The 13679-nt window shown below is 38.8% G+C and overlaps 2 protein-coding genes across 3 annotated transcripts in view; one reads left to right on the plus strand and one right to left on the minus strand.

The window, feature by feature from the left end:
- tmtc3 (transmembrane O-mannosyltransferase targeting cadherins 3) overlaps positions 1-5502 on the minus strand; it is a 44071-nt gene extending 38569 nt beyond the window's left edge. The window contains exons 1-4 of one of the 2 annotated variants that reach the window (XM_078256516.1): positions 5354-5502; positions 4223-4436; positions 3711-3929; positions 75-174 (exon numbers count right to left, since the gene is read on the minus strand). In XM_078256516.1, coding sequence (XP_078112642.1) covers positions 75-174; positions 3711-3929; positions 4223-4411 — 508 coding nt within the window. In that variant the 5' untranslated portion in view covers positions 4412-4436; positions 5354-5502. The remainder of the gene's footprint in view (positions 1-74; positions 175-3710; positions 3930-4222; positions 4437-5353) is intronic. The other variant, XM_078256515.1, reaches the window with a different exon arrangement.
- Positions 5503-5506: 4 nt separating this feature from the next.
- Positions 5507-13679, plus strand: part of cep290 (centrosomal protein 290) — a 42614-nt gene continuing 34441 nt past the window's right edge. Inside the window, exons 1-10 of the mRNA XM_078256520.1 lie at positions 5507-6391; positions 6876-6953; positions 7185-7254; positions 7352-7398; positions 8030-8164; positions 8658-8711; positions 10456-10602; positions 10809-10991; positions 11193-11282; positions 13019-13141. Coding sequence (XP_078112646.1) covers positions 6278-6391; positions 6876-6953; positions 7185-7254; positions 7352-7398; positions 8030-8164; positions 8658-8711; positions 10456-10602; positions 10809-10991; positions 11193-11282; positions 13019-13141 — 1041 coding nt within the window. The 5' untranslated portion in view covers positions 5507-6277. The remainder of the gene's footprint in view (positions 6392-6875; positions 6954-7184; positions 7255-7351; positions 7399-8029; positions 8165-8657; positions 8712-10455; positions 10603-10808; positions 10992-11192; positions 11283-13018; positions 13142-13679) is intronic.

Below are 13679 nucleotides of genomic sequence, written 5' to 3' on the forward strand. Positions count from 1 at the left end.
CATGACATGAACCCAGCACATCTTGTACATGAGACATCATTAAGTGAGAGACTGGTGAGGTACATCAGACTTACCAATGGAGTGGTCTGCACCTGTTGATTTTGTGTAGGCCAGGAAAGCAGCCAGGAGAAAGATTGAAGAGAGAAGTTCAGCTCTGCCAACCACACCTGTGACCTGATGATAAAAAATGACATCCATCAGTACTGGGGCCCATCTATACCGATTAGTTCATTTTAAATCTGCCACACACACACACACACACACAGTTTACTATTCGGCGGACCAACAGGATTGTATCCGACCCTTGTGTTGAACTGTGAGTATGTACTAATGAATTATAAAAGGAGGTACAGGGTCCCCTTGTGTAAGTTTGTTTCATTTGCCCCTCTGTCAGTAAAACCGATCAATGGTCAACTTTGACAACTGCAGGTTTTTACCGATCATGTGTTTGCTTGTAAAGTGAGATAAACTAACCTAAACCTTATTTTGCAACAGGCTCTTACGTGTCAAAAGTGTCATTAGTTCCCACATGATAATTTCACCCCAGGGTTCAATAACCACCAGAGATAAATCATATACACCTCAAGTGAAAAAAACCACACAGATTAACGCTATGTTCTAATCTCTTTGAGAACATTACACAGGTGTCTACAACTGGCGGTAACCCCTTCCATCCAGCTGCGAAAACAGGTCTAGTCAGGCAAATCCTTTTAGCGGATGACCTTTGTAAAGCAGCCTCCCTGACATTAACGTCTGTCATTTGTGTAAATGATGACTGCCCTCGTGTGGAAGAAATAACATTCTCACTTCCACCATAACCAAAGGGATGTGTTCTTAGAGATAGACATATTTTAAAACCACACATAAGGTTCCACAAAAGGTTCTACAAAGCCCTTTACAAAAGAAGAGTCTGTTGTGTCTTGTGTGTAACCCGTAAGAGCACACTAAGCATTACAAGAGGATTACAACTTTATAGATAGGTGTAAACATCCACATTTAAACAAGGCTCATGCATTGTTCTCTGAAATAATCCACTAGCTGCCCATTTAGCTGAAACCAGCAACTACTTGTGTGTGTGTGTGTGTGTGTGTGTGTGTGTATATATATATATATATATATATATATATATATATATATATATATATATAAAAAACAGTGTCCTTTGAATGGTTCGGCCTGTAAATAAAAAAAATAATAACACTGCAAGAACAGGATCACAATACCTACCTACACTTACTTTATCAGGCAGCCACACTACTGCATTAGCTCACTTGATAAGGAAGCCAAATTACTTATGCAGGAACCATTTTGCTACAAGGTTACTAAGAAAACATGTATGCCCCTGCGCTACATTCACTGTATTAGTTTGATTACACTGATTGCTCTTAATAAACATAGCAAAGAGTGGCATTATCTAAATAAACAGCTACTTTATGCTATCACCAAATAAGGTGATACTCTGATTTGCTCACATATTTACTAATACGTCCGGGGAAGATAGACTCACAAGTAACAAGGAAATCTAAGGCACATGCAGTACTTCTGCTTACAAACAGCCAGTGTCTTGTCAGTCAATCAAAACTAATTCAAAAGAATGGTAGAAAGGCTGACCACAGTTGGGTTTGTTAATTTGGCTGATTTACTCAGACTACAAATCCCATTTTCTGTGTGTGTCTGTATAGCGTTGGGGCACAGCTATTCATTGAGTGCTTTCCCATTAATTCCATTTTGGAGCCTTAATATACTGTTGTGGACTACACTAAATAATCTGTATTTCAAGATACTTGGAGATACAAAAAACTGAAGTCTCCATTCAAAAAGACAGATACTAAGAAAGACATGGGGACACACAGGACTCTTTGTACGCACTTATCATGAAGGGACCTTCAGTGCTTGGAGCATAACTAAAAAACAAATGATCCGTTCAGAGAGAGATTCCAGACGGCGATAACATGAAGGGCATTTACTGGACTAACTCTAAAGGCTCATTTGTGAGGCAAATTGTTTCCATTCAAGAAGTCTGAGAGACTGCATAGATTAGAAAACACCATGAGGAAGATTGGCGCAGTGGTGCATGCTGTGTAACAGTAGCACTCCGTCCCAAGAAGCAGAATGTTTTCTTTGTTTTTCTACTCTGGTCGGGGCCTGTCTGATCATCAGTTCAGCTATGTTGAATAGGATGAATTACAAGTCCTAATTGGGGAAGACGTTTTCTAAGACAGGCTCTACAGAAGAGAATGAGATCAAGTTCAAATGATAAGCAATAAGAAAAAGGTTTTTGGTTTCTGATCATGATTCTGATGTCCAATAAACTTTGTGGTCCAGATAACATTCATGATAATAGTTAAAAAACCTAAAAAATAACCTTAAAAGTGGCTGTATGTGACTTTCAGTCAGTTCAGTTTTGTCTTTCACTTTTAGTTCTTGGTTTAATTTCCTTCTTTCCTGTGATGGTCCTGCCCCGGTATTAGCCATAACTACAGCAGATAACTTGTAAAATAACATTAAAATACAATTAGGCCTATATAAAGAAATCTCCTGCTTCCTTTTACCTGGCTCAAAAGGCTGGATACGCTAACACAGGCTTTCCGGTGTTGCAAAGAAATATGTGGCCCTTCAGAATGTGTTACTGTAGCGCCGTACGTCTACCTGCCGCAAATCATTCTGTGACTTTGTGGGAAAAATCAGACCCGGGAAGAGGCCTTACTAAAAACTATATAAAAATGGCATTATTTTTACTGTTAGTCTCGTTTGCTGTTACAGGTTATTTAAGATCATTGTATGAAAAATGACAGAGCTTCAGAAAAATGAAAAAGTTACATATAGTCACTTTAAGTAAAAAAAATAAAAAAATAATTATAGATATATATATATATATATATATATAGTTGAAAAGATTTCAATGCAGCCCAAAACAATGTCCATGACTTATAATAATTGCTCTATTAACAGAAGGGGTTTAGATGAAAAAAGTGATGTCATTTTCTTACCAGACTGTTCTAGCCGTTTTATTATTTGCCTTTACCCACTTAGTCATTATATCCACATTACTGATGATTATTTATCAAAATCTCATTGTGTAATTTTTTTTATTGAAAGCACCAATAAATATCGTTGCGGTATCGATATCGAGGTATTTGGTCAAAAATATTATGATATTTGATTTTCTCCATATTGCCCAGCCCTAACACAGAGTACGCCAGGCAGACAGACAGCTGACAACCTCGCAGGTGTATGCGATGGAGACAGGCTTGGACGTACGCTTCACGGTTAGCTGCAGACCTGCGTCAGTCGCACGGGCACAGAAGCGGTTCCAGGAAAGTGGCTACATGTGTCCACATGGAACATCGTGGCTGCGCAACGGGTACAAGTCTGCAGATGTGTTCTCTCGGAAAATGTGTCTGAGCGTCTTGGACAAGCAGGGCTCTGTTGCCTAACGGTTAATATTCGGTTAGCGAGGGTCGTCCATTTGTCAAAAAAATAAATAAATCTAAATCAGCATCCCTAAATACTACACATTAAGGAAGTACTGATACAATTTCAGTGGGCCTTTAAATAAACAAAGTAACATCGTCAAACAAAAGTCCACTGGATGAGTTTATCAGCAATACGCACTGTCATATCAGTTTGTAATTGTATGTAAAGTTATTTTCAACCATAACATACTGTACGTCACATACATAGCCTTGACCTAGTAAATGTACACTTACAGCTTCGGTGTGGATGGGGTGCACAGCAAACAGCAACGCTGCCACCAAGCTGGAAGTCTTGTCCAGGAACAATCGGCACACTCGCAGGAAAAGCACACATACTACAGCGTGAAAAACAACATTGAGCAGATGGTAGGAAGCTGCACTCAGCTCACTGAAGAGGTAGTTCAGTCGGAAGGTGAGTACGGTAAATGGTCGGTAAGATTTATGGCTCCGCTCCTGTAGTGGGACATACAAAATATACCTTCAGTTGACCAATTGAGAGACATTAAAGGCTGACAGATGTTTAGTAAAGCTATTATTATTTAAATTTACTTTAATAATCTGATGAGGTTGCAAATAAATTACTAAAAATTAAACTGGACTTCATTGACCTAAATACAACTGATAATAAATCACCACTTCAACTTAATGTAAATGCTTGAGGCATGCCACTTCAGATTTTATCAGTGTAAACTAAAAGTAAGCCCATACTGATAAACCACAGAGGTGTGTCATGGAACATGACTTACCTCAGTCATGGGTGTTCCCCAGAAGTCATTACGGAATAGGTTGTAGAGAGAGGTTGAGGGCCGTAGGTCCTTGTTATCAAGGATTGCTGAGACATCATCAAATGCAAAGCCACATGACAGACTGTTCCAGTAACATCCCACCACCAGTCCAGTCAAAAGTAAAATCTCCTTCCATGACATGGCAGCCATGGTCGACCAAAGCCGTCATTGATCACTGTACAAACAAAGAGGTTTGACATATATTCCAATTAGCTGACAGCACACCTGTAAAGCAGGTACCTTGTAATGCAGATTCCTGGTTGGAATTAACATTTCCAAAGCAACCATTCAATCATACAAACAATGCAGCTCTCCAAAGGACTTTGTAGGGCAAGTTTATTAAACAACTTCATACAGTAACGTTACAAAGTACATTACAGTATGTAACAACCATGTTTCACAGTTGTTTTACTTTTCTTAAGTTGCATCCTTGTCACAATAGAACTCATAGAGCTGCTTGTTTACATGTGTGTATGTACGCATGTGTATATGTCTATATACATGTACACGTTTTTATATACAAACTTATATCTGTAACGTTACATAGCAGTCAAATATTCATGTTTACCTTGTTCAGCTTTGTTGTCCTTGTTTTTAGCCGTATGTCTATGTCTCTGTATGTAATGTTACTATCATGATTGCAACAAAAAGGCGGAATCAAAGTCCAAGTATATGTTCCCACTTAACGTTACTTGACCATTAAAGCTGATTCTGATTTTGACGATAACGTTACTTTCCTCGCCGTTATGGTAACTTGCAAGGAGGGTGGACCTTAACAGCAATCTAAAACAATTGCTAGCTAATATTACCCTCTTTAAATAGCTAACGTTAGCTATCTATTCAACGGCAGGCGTTGATTAAAAGAATAAACATTGCTATCGTTCGATCGCTAATATAAAACTACAAAAAGAACCACATAACGTTAGCATGCACTGGCAATTTAATACTGGCTGCTGCAACATAACGTTAACGTTAGCTAAAGATGAGGCACATTTAGCTAACGTTAGCTAATGCTAACTAGATGGACACCAGTCTTCAAGACGAATAAGGTGGTTGCAGATGCATTTTTGAAGTGTTTCTTAAATGTCCTACCTACCGTGTCTGTAACAGGGCAGACGGTGACTGTAGAGGTGATACTAATACCTTGGAATGGTTAACAGTGTCACACATACGGAGTAACGTTAAACAATTCATCTGCAAGCGGCATTCCGCTGGATTATTAATATCACTTCCGGTGTAGGGGTGACCGCGCAAGTTAAACCTTATTTTACTGTCTATGAGTTAAACGCTAGCAAAGCTAGCTAGCTAGCTAGACTCGGTGACCAATACCAAATTGTTAAAATGTGACTTTTAAGTACTTTGTGGTAATGCTATAGTCGTCATGTCTCTATATTTTGGTTAAGTTCTCTACAAGGGTCCTCTCTTCACTTTTTACTAGTTTTATTATCTTGTGGACTAACGTTTACGTTAGCTTAATTAGCTAGATAGCTAGCTAGTGTTGTCAGTGGTAACCTAGCAGCCGAAGCGTCACATCATGGAAACCTCAGGATGGCTGTTTACTGTAATTTTAACTCTCCTGTAACGTAAACGTTACCCCGTATTCTCTGTCTGGCATATTTAACTAATCTTACTAAGCGATGTAAAATGACAGACATTTGGTTTAAACTTTTAACTTAAAAATCACAGCGTCTAGCTAACTTCAAGTTAGCTTAGTTCATGACCACAGGTGGAGTTGCTTGATCTCCAAATTTCTTGTAACGTTAGCTTAGGTTGTGGTGTAACGTTAACATAACGTTACCTAAACGTAACTACAAATGTAACGTTAGCTAACTACACACATTTCAGCGTAAGCTAGCGTTTGTGCGACCAGTAAGGCTAATTCTGGGGTGCACGGAAATGTTTAGCCATAGCTTCCTAAATACAATGAGCAAGCTAACACTAACATTGTGTAGCTAGCTAGTTATCACTTAACCTAGGTGTCTGCTCAATTCTTGGTTAAATATTTACAAATACGCTATGGCCAAGATGCCTGCTGCTCTTAAGTGGGATAAAGTGACGAGAATTGACCCAGCGAGCCTCCTTGAATGTGAAAAAGACCAAGTGGACGAGATCTTCGACATGTTCGTTTTGGTAATTGTCAACCCTTCACACCAGTACTATTTACATTTCACATTTCTGCTCAGTTGCCCATCCACCAACACTTCTCTGGTTTCAAATTACAAGCTGAGTACAGTGGTGCTGTGTATGTGTAGCTATTGCTACTTGCAATGCAAGACTACTGTGCTCCTGCTCACCTGAGATTATTGTTCAGGGTATTAAAGCTCTTGCTCAGTGGCTTTGTCAGCAACATGTACTTATCATATTGTTTTGCTATGACTGCCCTCGCCTTCTGTGGTCACAGTTGACCTGGATATTTCACATAGTAGTCTCACATACCTGCATAAAGTCCTCGTTCGCTCCAATGAGTGTATATCTTTTTTTAAAATTTTGTTTTTGGTTCCATCTCTATCACTGTATGGTTTCAGGTTCTTGTGCTCCATCAGAATATTGTTATTATGAGTTCAAATGACTATGCATTTACTGTTTCTCACTTTAAACCATGCTTTCCATGCAGACAGAGGAATGGGAAGTGAAGGATAAATCTCCAGCGAACATTATTCAAGTCTTCAGAGTGTTTCAGACCCTATTGAAGGTGCTCAGTATTATTGTTGCAATGATTCTGTTCTCTCCCACACATTTCTATCAACAAGCTCACTAGCATGTATTATGTATTGTCAATAAGCAAAAATATTTAGTTTACAATTACTAACTTTAGTTTACATTATTGACATTGATGCAATTTTGTGGGCATATGCTGCTTGAAATATTTCAATTAAAATAATATATTTTAGACGTAATTGTGTTCTCTACCTCTTCCTGTTAGATTAAGGATCGAGAAGTTACTATTGCTTACAACTTTCTCGAGGACATTGGTGTGAAGCATGCTAAAACCGGTTAGTGCAAGGTTTGGTAGTCAAAATGTTTCACATCTTTAAGTTTTGCTAACAAAGAGCACCATTTGCATTGTTGATCATGTCTTCTGCACTGTAGAAAAGGAACTCCAAGCTAGGGTGTTGAGGCTGGAACAAGAGCACAAGGTAAAACTTTTCAGCATCTGTCTGTGTATTTGTCACACTGCATGTCTGCATATTTTCACAATGTATGTCACATATTGTATGTTACTTATTGAGCTACTCAGGGATTCTTTTTAATCACTGGGTTGAATGTCAGTACTGTTGAAGATTTTCTGATGCAGAAGATGAATCAATGAATTGTGAATGATCAATTATCAGGAGGCAGAAGTGGTACAATGTAAATATTATTACATGTGAAAAAAAAACACATAAAAGGAGATCCTTCTTTGTGTGGTTGTTTTTTTACTTCCGGCCAAATCTTTTAGCCAGTCATAGAGTGTAACCCTAGCTACAAAGGGATTGGTTGTGGTAGCCACTGAATGACCGCACCTAAGAAGATTACAGCTAATTCCTTGCTTGCTGATAGCCATTAATTAAGCCATTTTTTTCCTTCATTGTTTAAGGTTTGTATGTAATCAGAATTTGCACTTCCTAAGGTTGTTATGCAAAGAAAAATGTAATCCTCATTTTAGGACTTGTAAGTGAAAGTGTATATTAGTGTTAAGAACAAATGGAGATGATGCGAGACTAAGAGGTTTCTCGGTGGGGGTTGTTTGGGTGTTTGTTTGTCTCGTTTCCGGTCCATACGGCTCAGCACTCCGGCACAGGGCCAGACACCCGCTTTCTGAGAGATGAGATTCGGCAGCTCGAGACCCAGCTGGAGCAGAGGGAGAAGGAGTTGACCCAATTAAAGAAAGAAATGGGCAAGGAAAAGAGAACCAACGAGGAGGTATGAGCATGTTGCCCATAATTCCCACACATGGCATAGGGCTATGGATTCAGTATTCAGTCCTTGGCTGACCTACACATATTAGCTCATTAGTTAGACATTGGTTTAACTAAAAAAGCTTGATACAATGTCTAATTAGTTAGACATTGATTATTAAGTACATGCTGTTGAAGATAAATGTTTTTGTCCCTTGATGTTATTCATGGAAAGAGATAGTGCCAGTGGGTTTACTGCATATCTTTATATTTTAACTAACATTTTAAATTTAGTGGTTCATTACAAGTGACATATTTAAATTCTTTGAGTAATAATCTTTAGTTGCACTAATCTTATTCATCAGTGTTTCTAGGCCCATTCCATTGATTAACACAGGTTATTATACTGGAGCAAGAATATTGCCAAGTGCAAATGTAACACAAGTTTGTTGTGCATCTAGTGTAGTTAAATATGCACTGTGTTTCTGCATTTTTTACTCTCTGTTGTGTTCTCTTAGTTGGTTGTGCGAGCAGAGGAGGCTGAGACTGAGGTCAAGAAGCTGAAAAGAGAGGTATGTGACATCTGGCATTACATGATACGGATCGTGAAGATTTTGCACTAATTACTTCATCCTCAGTCAGTCCACCATCTATTCTTACTTAATTTAAAACGTGTGTAGTCTCATGTGCTCTGCCATCATTTGCTCACATGAACGCTTTCTCAAAATCCATCATCTCTTTTCATCTCTTTCTTATCCAATGACAAAGATAAAACAGCTTAAGAAGAAGGTAAGAAATATAGGTAGTGAAGTAAAATTAGGTTTTAGTTTTTCAAAATAGGTATCAGTTTGATAGTGTTTGTAGTTGTTTAATGGTACAAGTGAGCAAGTATATGGAGTACAGGTTTAAAAAAAAAAAAGAATCTCTACAAGTCACTTATTGCACATGTTTTACTGCTGCAGAATTGTTCTTATGTTACAGTGGCGCTCAAAAGTTTATGAACCCATGCTAAAGTTGACTAAAAAGAGGAATAAAAAAAAAATCATCTTTTGGAAATTGATCTTAACGCTTTAATTAAAAAAATGACGAAAAATCCAACCTTTAAGGACACCAATTTTCTTTTGTGAATGAATAATGTATCGTAAATACATAAATGTTCTTCCTTTAAAATACAGGGGGCATAAGTGAGTTCACCCCTATGTTAAATTCCCATAGAGGAAGGCAGATGTTTATTTTTAAAGGCCAGTTATTTCATGGATCCAGGATACTATGCATCTTGATAAAGTTCCCTTGGCCTTTGGAATTAAAATAGCCCCCCCACATCATCACATACCCTTCACCATACCTAGAGATTGGCATGGGGTACTTTCCATAAAATCATTTCTCAATGCAAATTAAACCAGCTATTAGGCTAACTGAAATAAACCAAGGGAGAGGCCAAGGGAACTTTATCAGGATCATAGTATCCTGGATCCATGAAATAACTGGCCTTTAAAAAAAAAAGTCTGCCTGCCTCTATGGGAATTTAACATAGGGATGTACTTACTTATGCCCCCTGCATTTTAAGGAAGAACATTTATTTATTTACGATACATTATTCATTCACAAAGAAAATTGGTGTCCTCAAAGGTTAGAATTTTCCTGTTTTTTTTAATTAAGATCAATTTCCAAAAGATGATTTTTTTTATTCCTCTTTTTAGTCAACTTTAGCATGGGTTCATAAACTTATGAGCGCCACTGTATTTTGCCACAGCTTTTTACAGAAGGATAAGAGAGTGTAAGGTGTCCAGTAGGGACCAGAGCGTGTGAGTGGAGCAGGAGGATTTTGGATGGAGCGTAGAGTTTAAAAATAAATAAATAAAAAAAATAAGTTGGAGCGTTGTCTTATCTCTCGCTCTCTCGCTCCGGTACCACTCACGCCATCGAAGCATGCCAAAGCCCGGCCCAAGCTACTGTTTAAAGTAAAACTGTGTGACTGCAGTGCGGGCAGTAGATGCTACATGCAGATGATTGGGCCCCCCCTCCCTCCATGCCACCAAAAATATTCAATTAACTATAATTTGCATTAATATCATAATGCTATTCGTAATATAGTTACAGTAAGACAAACATTTCAGAAGATGGAACCAGATAAGCTTTGCATGAAAAATTATTAAAAGAAGTATTAAATTATCAAAATATTTGCATTGCCTATTCATTTTTGACAAACTAGTTGTTTAATAACAAATGTAGTGTTTCTAAAATAGTGTAGGACCACACAGCATTGGATCCAGTTATTTTTCTGAGACTAAGTCTGTCCTTTCCTCACCCTGACAGAATGAGCAGCTTGAGCAGGATGTGGAATTCTATCGCGGAGAGCTGGACCAGAAAGAGCCATTTTCATCCAGAGACGAGAACGCAGAGGCCCAGAGGAAGCTCAACTTGGCCAACCGACAGCTCTACCAGTGCTTGGAAGACCTTCAGGTACTTGGAAGTCTATTTGTCTACTACATGGTGAATACGGTAAAAGACCTTAATTCAGAAAGCCTGGCGATAGTACCATGCTTTTAGTCTTTGTGAAATATAGAACCACCAAGGCCCTTGGCGAAAGAAAAGCACACCCCTGATTTGTAGCACTTGAAAATATGCATTCACAAATCATGTTCATTGTATTATTTGGTGTCCATTAGCGAGCAGAGGATGAAAACGTACACCTGAAGACACAGAACGACCAGATGCAGAAAAGTCTGGAGGAGTCTGTGAGGGAGATGGAGAAGATGACAGATGAGTACAACAAGATGAAGATTGTTGTACAGCAGACTGACTCCAGTATGGACCAGCTCAGGAAAGAAAGGGACCATGCAAAGCTGCAAGTAAATAACCTTCTCAGTTTTTCCTGTTTTCTTTTGCCACCCTTAATGTGTGTGTGGTTTGTAAAATATGTTTTAGTGCTGAGATGAGTTACCTGACACCATTTACGATTTCACTGCAAGGGTATCGCACACATGACGTGGATTATTATCACAAAAGACTGCACTGTTGAAGCTTTTATGGGTTGTTCTTTTAATGTGCAGATCAGTGAGTTGACAGATAAGATTCGCAGCATGACGGAAGACGATGACCCGATTATGGCAGCACTCCATGCCAAAGTGGAGGAGTGGAAGGTAAGTGTTAATCAATTTAATTTTTTTTAACGCCAGATGCAATTAAAAGATATGTGTAATAAAGGAGGAGAGAATAATTTTAAACCTTTCGACCGCTATGAACTGGAGTCTTAATTTAGTTCCTGCTGCACAAAAAGTCCCTGTTCGTGGGGAGTACTTTCTGAAGGCCCAGAAACTATAGCCGCTTTCCTACTGGAGGGATTTTTGCAGTTCCTAGAACATAAAATTCCGAAAACTCTTTTTTTCTCGTGTTCCGACTGGACCGATTTTTAAGTCCCTCTGGCTGCAGTTCCTGTAACTCTTTCAGCTCCTACTTCAGGGCAGGGTCTTTTCTCTTTTCCCTTTTCAGCATATTAACCTAGTTCAACGAGGGTCGGGTTTCCGGTACAGACGGGACAATATTAACAATTTTTCGCCATCTTATTCATCACTAAATTCACTTCTGACAACGTTTTAGGCGAGAAATGAACTGTTTAGATTTTGAATATGGGCAGTATTTCGAAGATTGATGCCGAATTGACAATTTGCTTCAAAGTTTTCGGAGTTGAGAAGCTCCATGAAGTGAGGCGATAGCCAGCAGGCGCCTGCCGGGGCCGCTAGCTCATCGCTCGGCCAGTCATGCTCAGAGACCCCGCTGTAAGCTGGAGGTCTCTCAGACCGGTCTCGTAAATAAGAGGCTTTTATTTCGCCGTAAATATCACAACACATGTCCATCATAAGAATAACGGGAACCTGTGGTTAACTGTCTTTTTGGAGTTAAACTCCACAAGCTTGACAAAACTCGCAGGCCGGCCGTCACACAAACACACACACACACACACACACACGGTCACAACGCAGCAGGCAGAGGCAGGGGAGAGAGAGATACCCGTTTTTCTTCGGGAGACTTAATTTAAATTATGACAAATATGCTATATACATTAGATTTAGTATTTAGTTAGACCGTTGCCGTGCTTGCATCACTCCCTTACCCCTCCTATAGTCCCTATGGCCACTTGGCCAGTGCGAATGCAAATGGAAAAAAAACGGTTTCAGGGGAGAGTAGTTAGTAGATCTGCTTAGAAGTGGACTTTTCCTATAACTAAGTTCCTGTAACTACTTGGTCGGAAAACGGCTTATCTTGAGTGAAGTTTGCTGTACTGTCACTGATTAATCAAAGACATCCCTCAAGGCTCTCAGAACTTCTGTACAACTTCATTCACAATGTAAGCAAGCACTGGTTGCCAATAGTACCAAGTAGAAATTTATTTCAATTTTATTGACATTAAAAACCAAACTATGTACTTCTTAAACGATTCTTAAAAAGGTCAAATTCAGGGAGTGTGCGAACAAGAGAAAGAGAAGGGACATTTTCAGTCTACTTTTCCACCTCTCCTTTGCAATATACATTCAAACATCAAAGTCACACAGTAAACCACTAAGACGAGGACGGTGTCTCGATGTTGTTTCAAACAAAGCTGCCGGTTTTTGAATACGTTATTGGACTAATTTGCCTAAACTTCACCGTTCTTAAAAGGTGATAGGAGCACAAAAAGAAATTGCATACAAAGGACTTGCTTTCTTGATTTAGTTCCTGGTGCTCATTAGTTCCTGCCTTCCTTGACTGAAAATCATGTAAATGTGCACATCATTATGCTTCTAAACCATCCACACTGCACTTGGCTGTTTGTTGAACTATTCTACAGGACCATCACAAGCCTTCCATTGTGCTGACATGATCTTTTCCTCACACATAGAGAGTGCTATCTGGGAAGGACGATGAAATTTTGGTGTACCAGCAGATGATCCGCGATCTGAGGGAAAAGCTGCGTTCAGCCCAGCTGGACTTGGACAAAAGCAACATCATTGCCTTGCAGCAGGTCTGTCAGGCTAGGAATTTATCCTCTTTCATGTAGTCCGATTTTGGCGCACCTTACACCACAAAAACAATGTGTAATGGAAAGAAATGTACTATAACTTTGAAAAGGAAATTGATATTTATTTCAGCCATGTGTTATCGAAAGGGAGTGTACTGACAGAAATAAAAGCATTATTTGACTTAGTTCACAACATAACTACAGTAACTGGTTATGTTTTAATATATTACAGTTACAGGTGCAGGACATAAGGATCTAAGCAGTATCTGTGTGGTGTCTTGGCAAATATGTCAAAAAAGCTTTAAATATAAGCCGAGTGCTCCAGATTTAATTCTTACAGACCCTGGATACTTAAATATCTTACATTGTATGTTCCATTTGAAAACATTTTATTGATGATTTTTCTCAACAAAGTCAAACAAAACCACCTCATCACTGTTTACATATTTGTTAAACCCACAGATAGACATAAAGAGTGACCAAAGCATTGATTTGTGGAATAAAATGTAACTGATGAAATATGGAGATACAAGGTTTTTGC

Source organism: Sander vitreus, chromosome 8, assembly GCF_031162955.1.
Source record: "Sander vitreus isolate 19-12246 chromosome 8, sanVit1, whole genome shotgun sequence".
NCBI classification, from domain to species: Eukaryota; Metazoa; Chordata; class Actinopteri; order Perciformes; family Percidae; genus Sander; species Sander vitreus.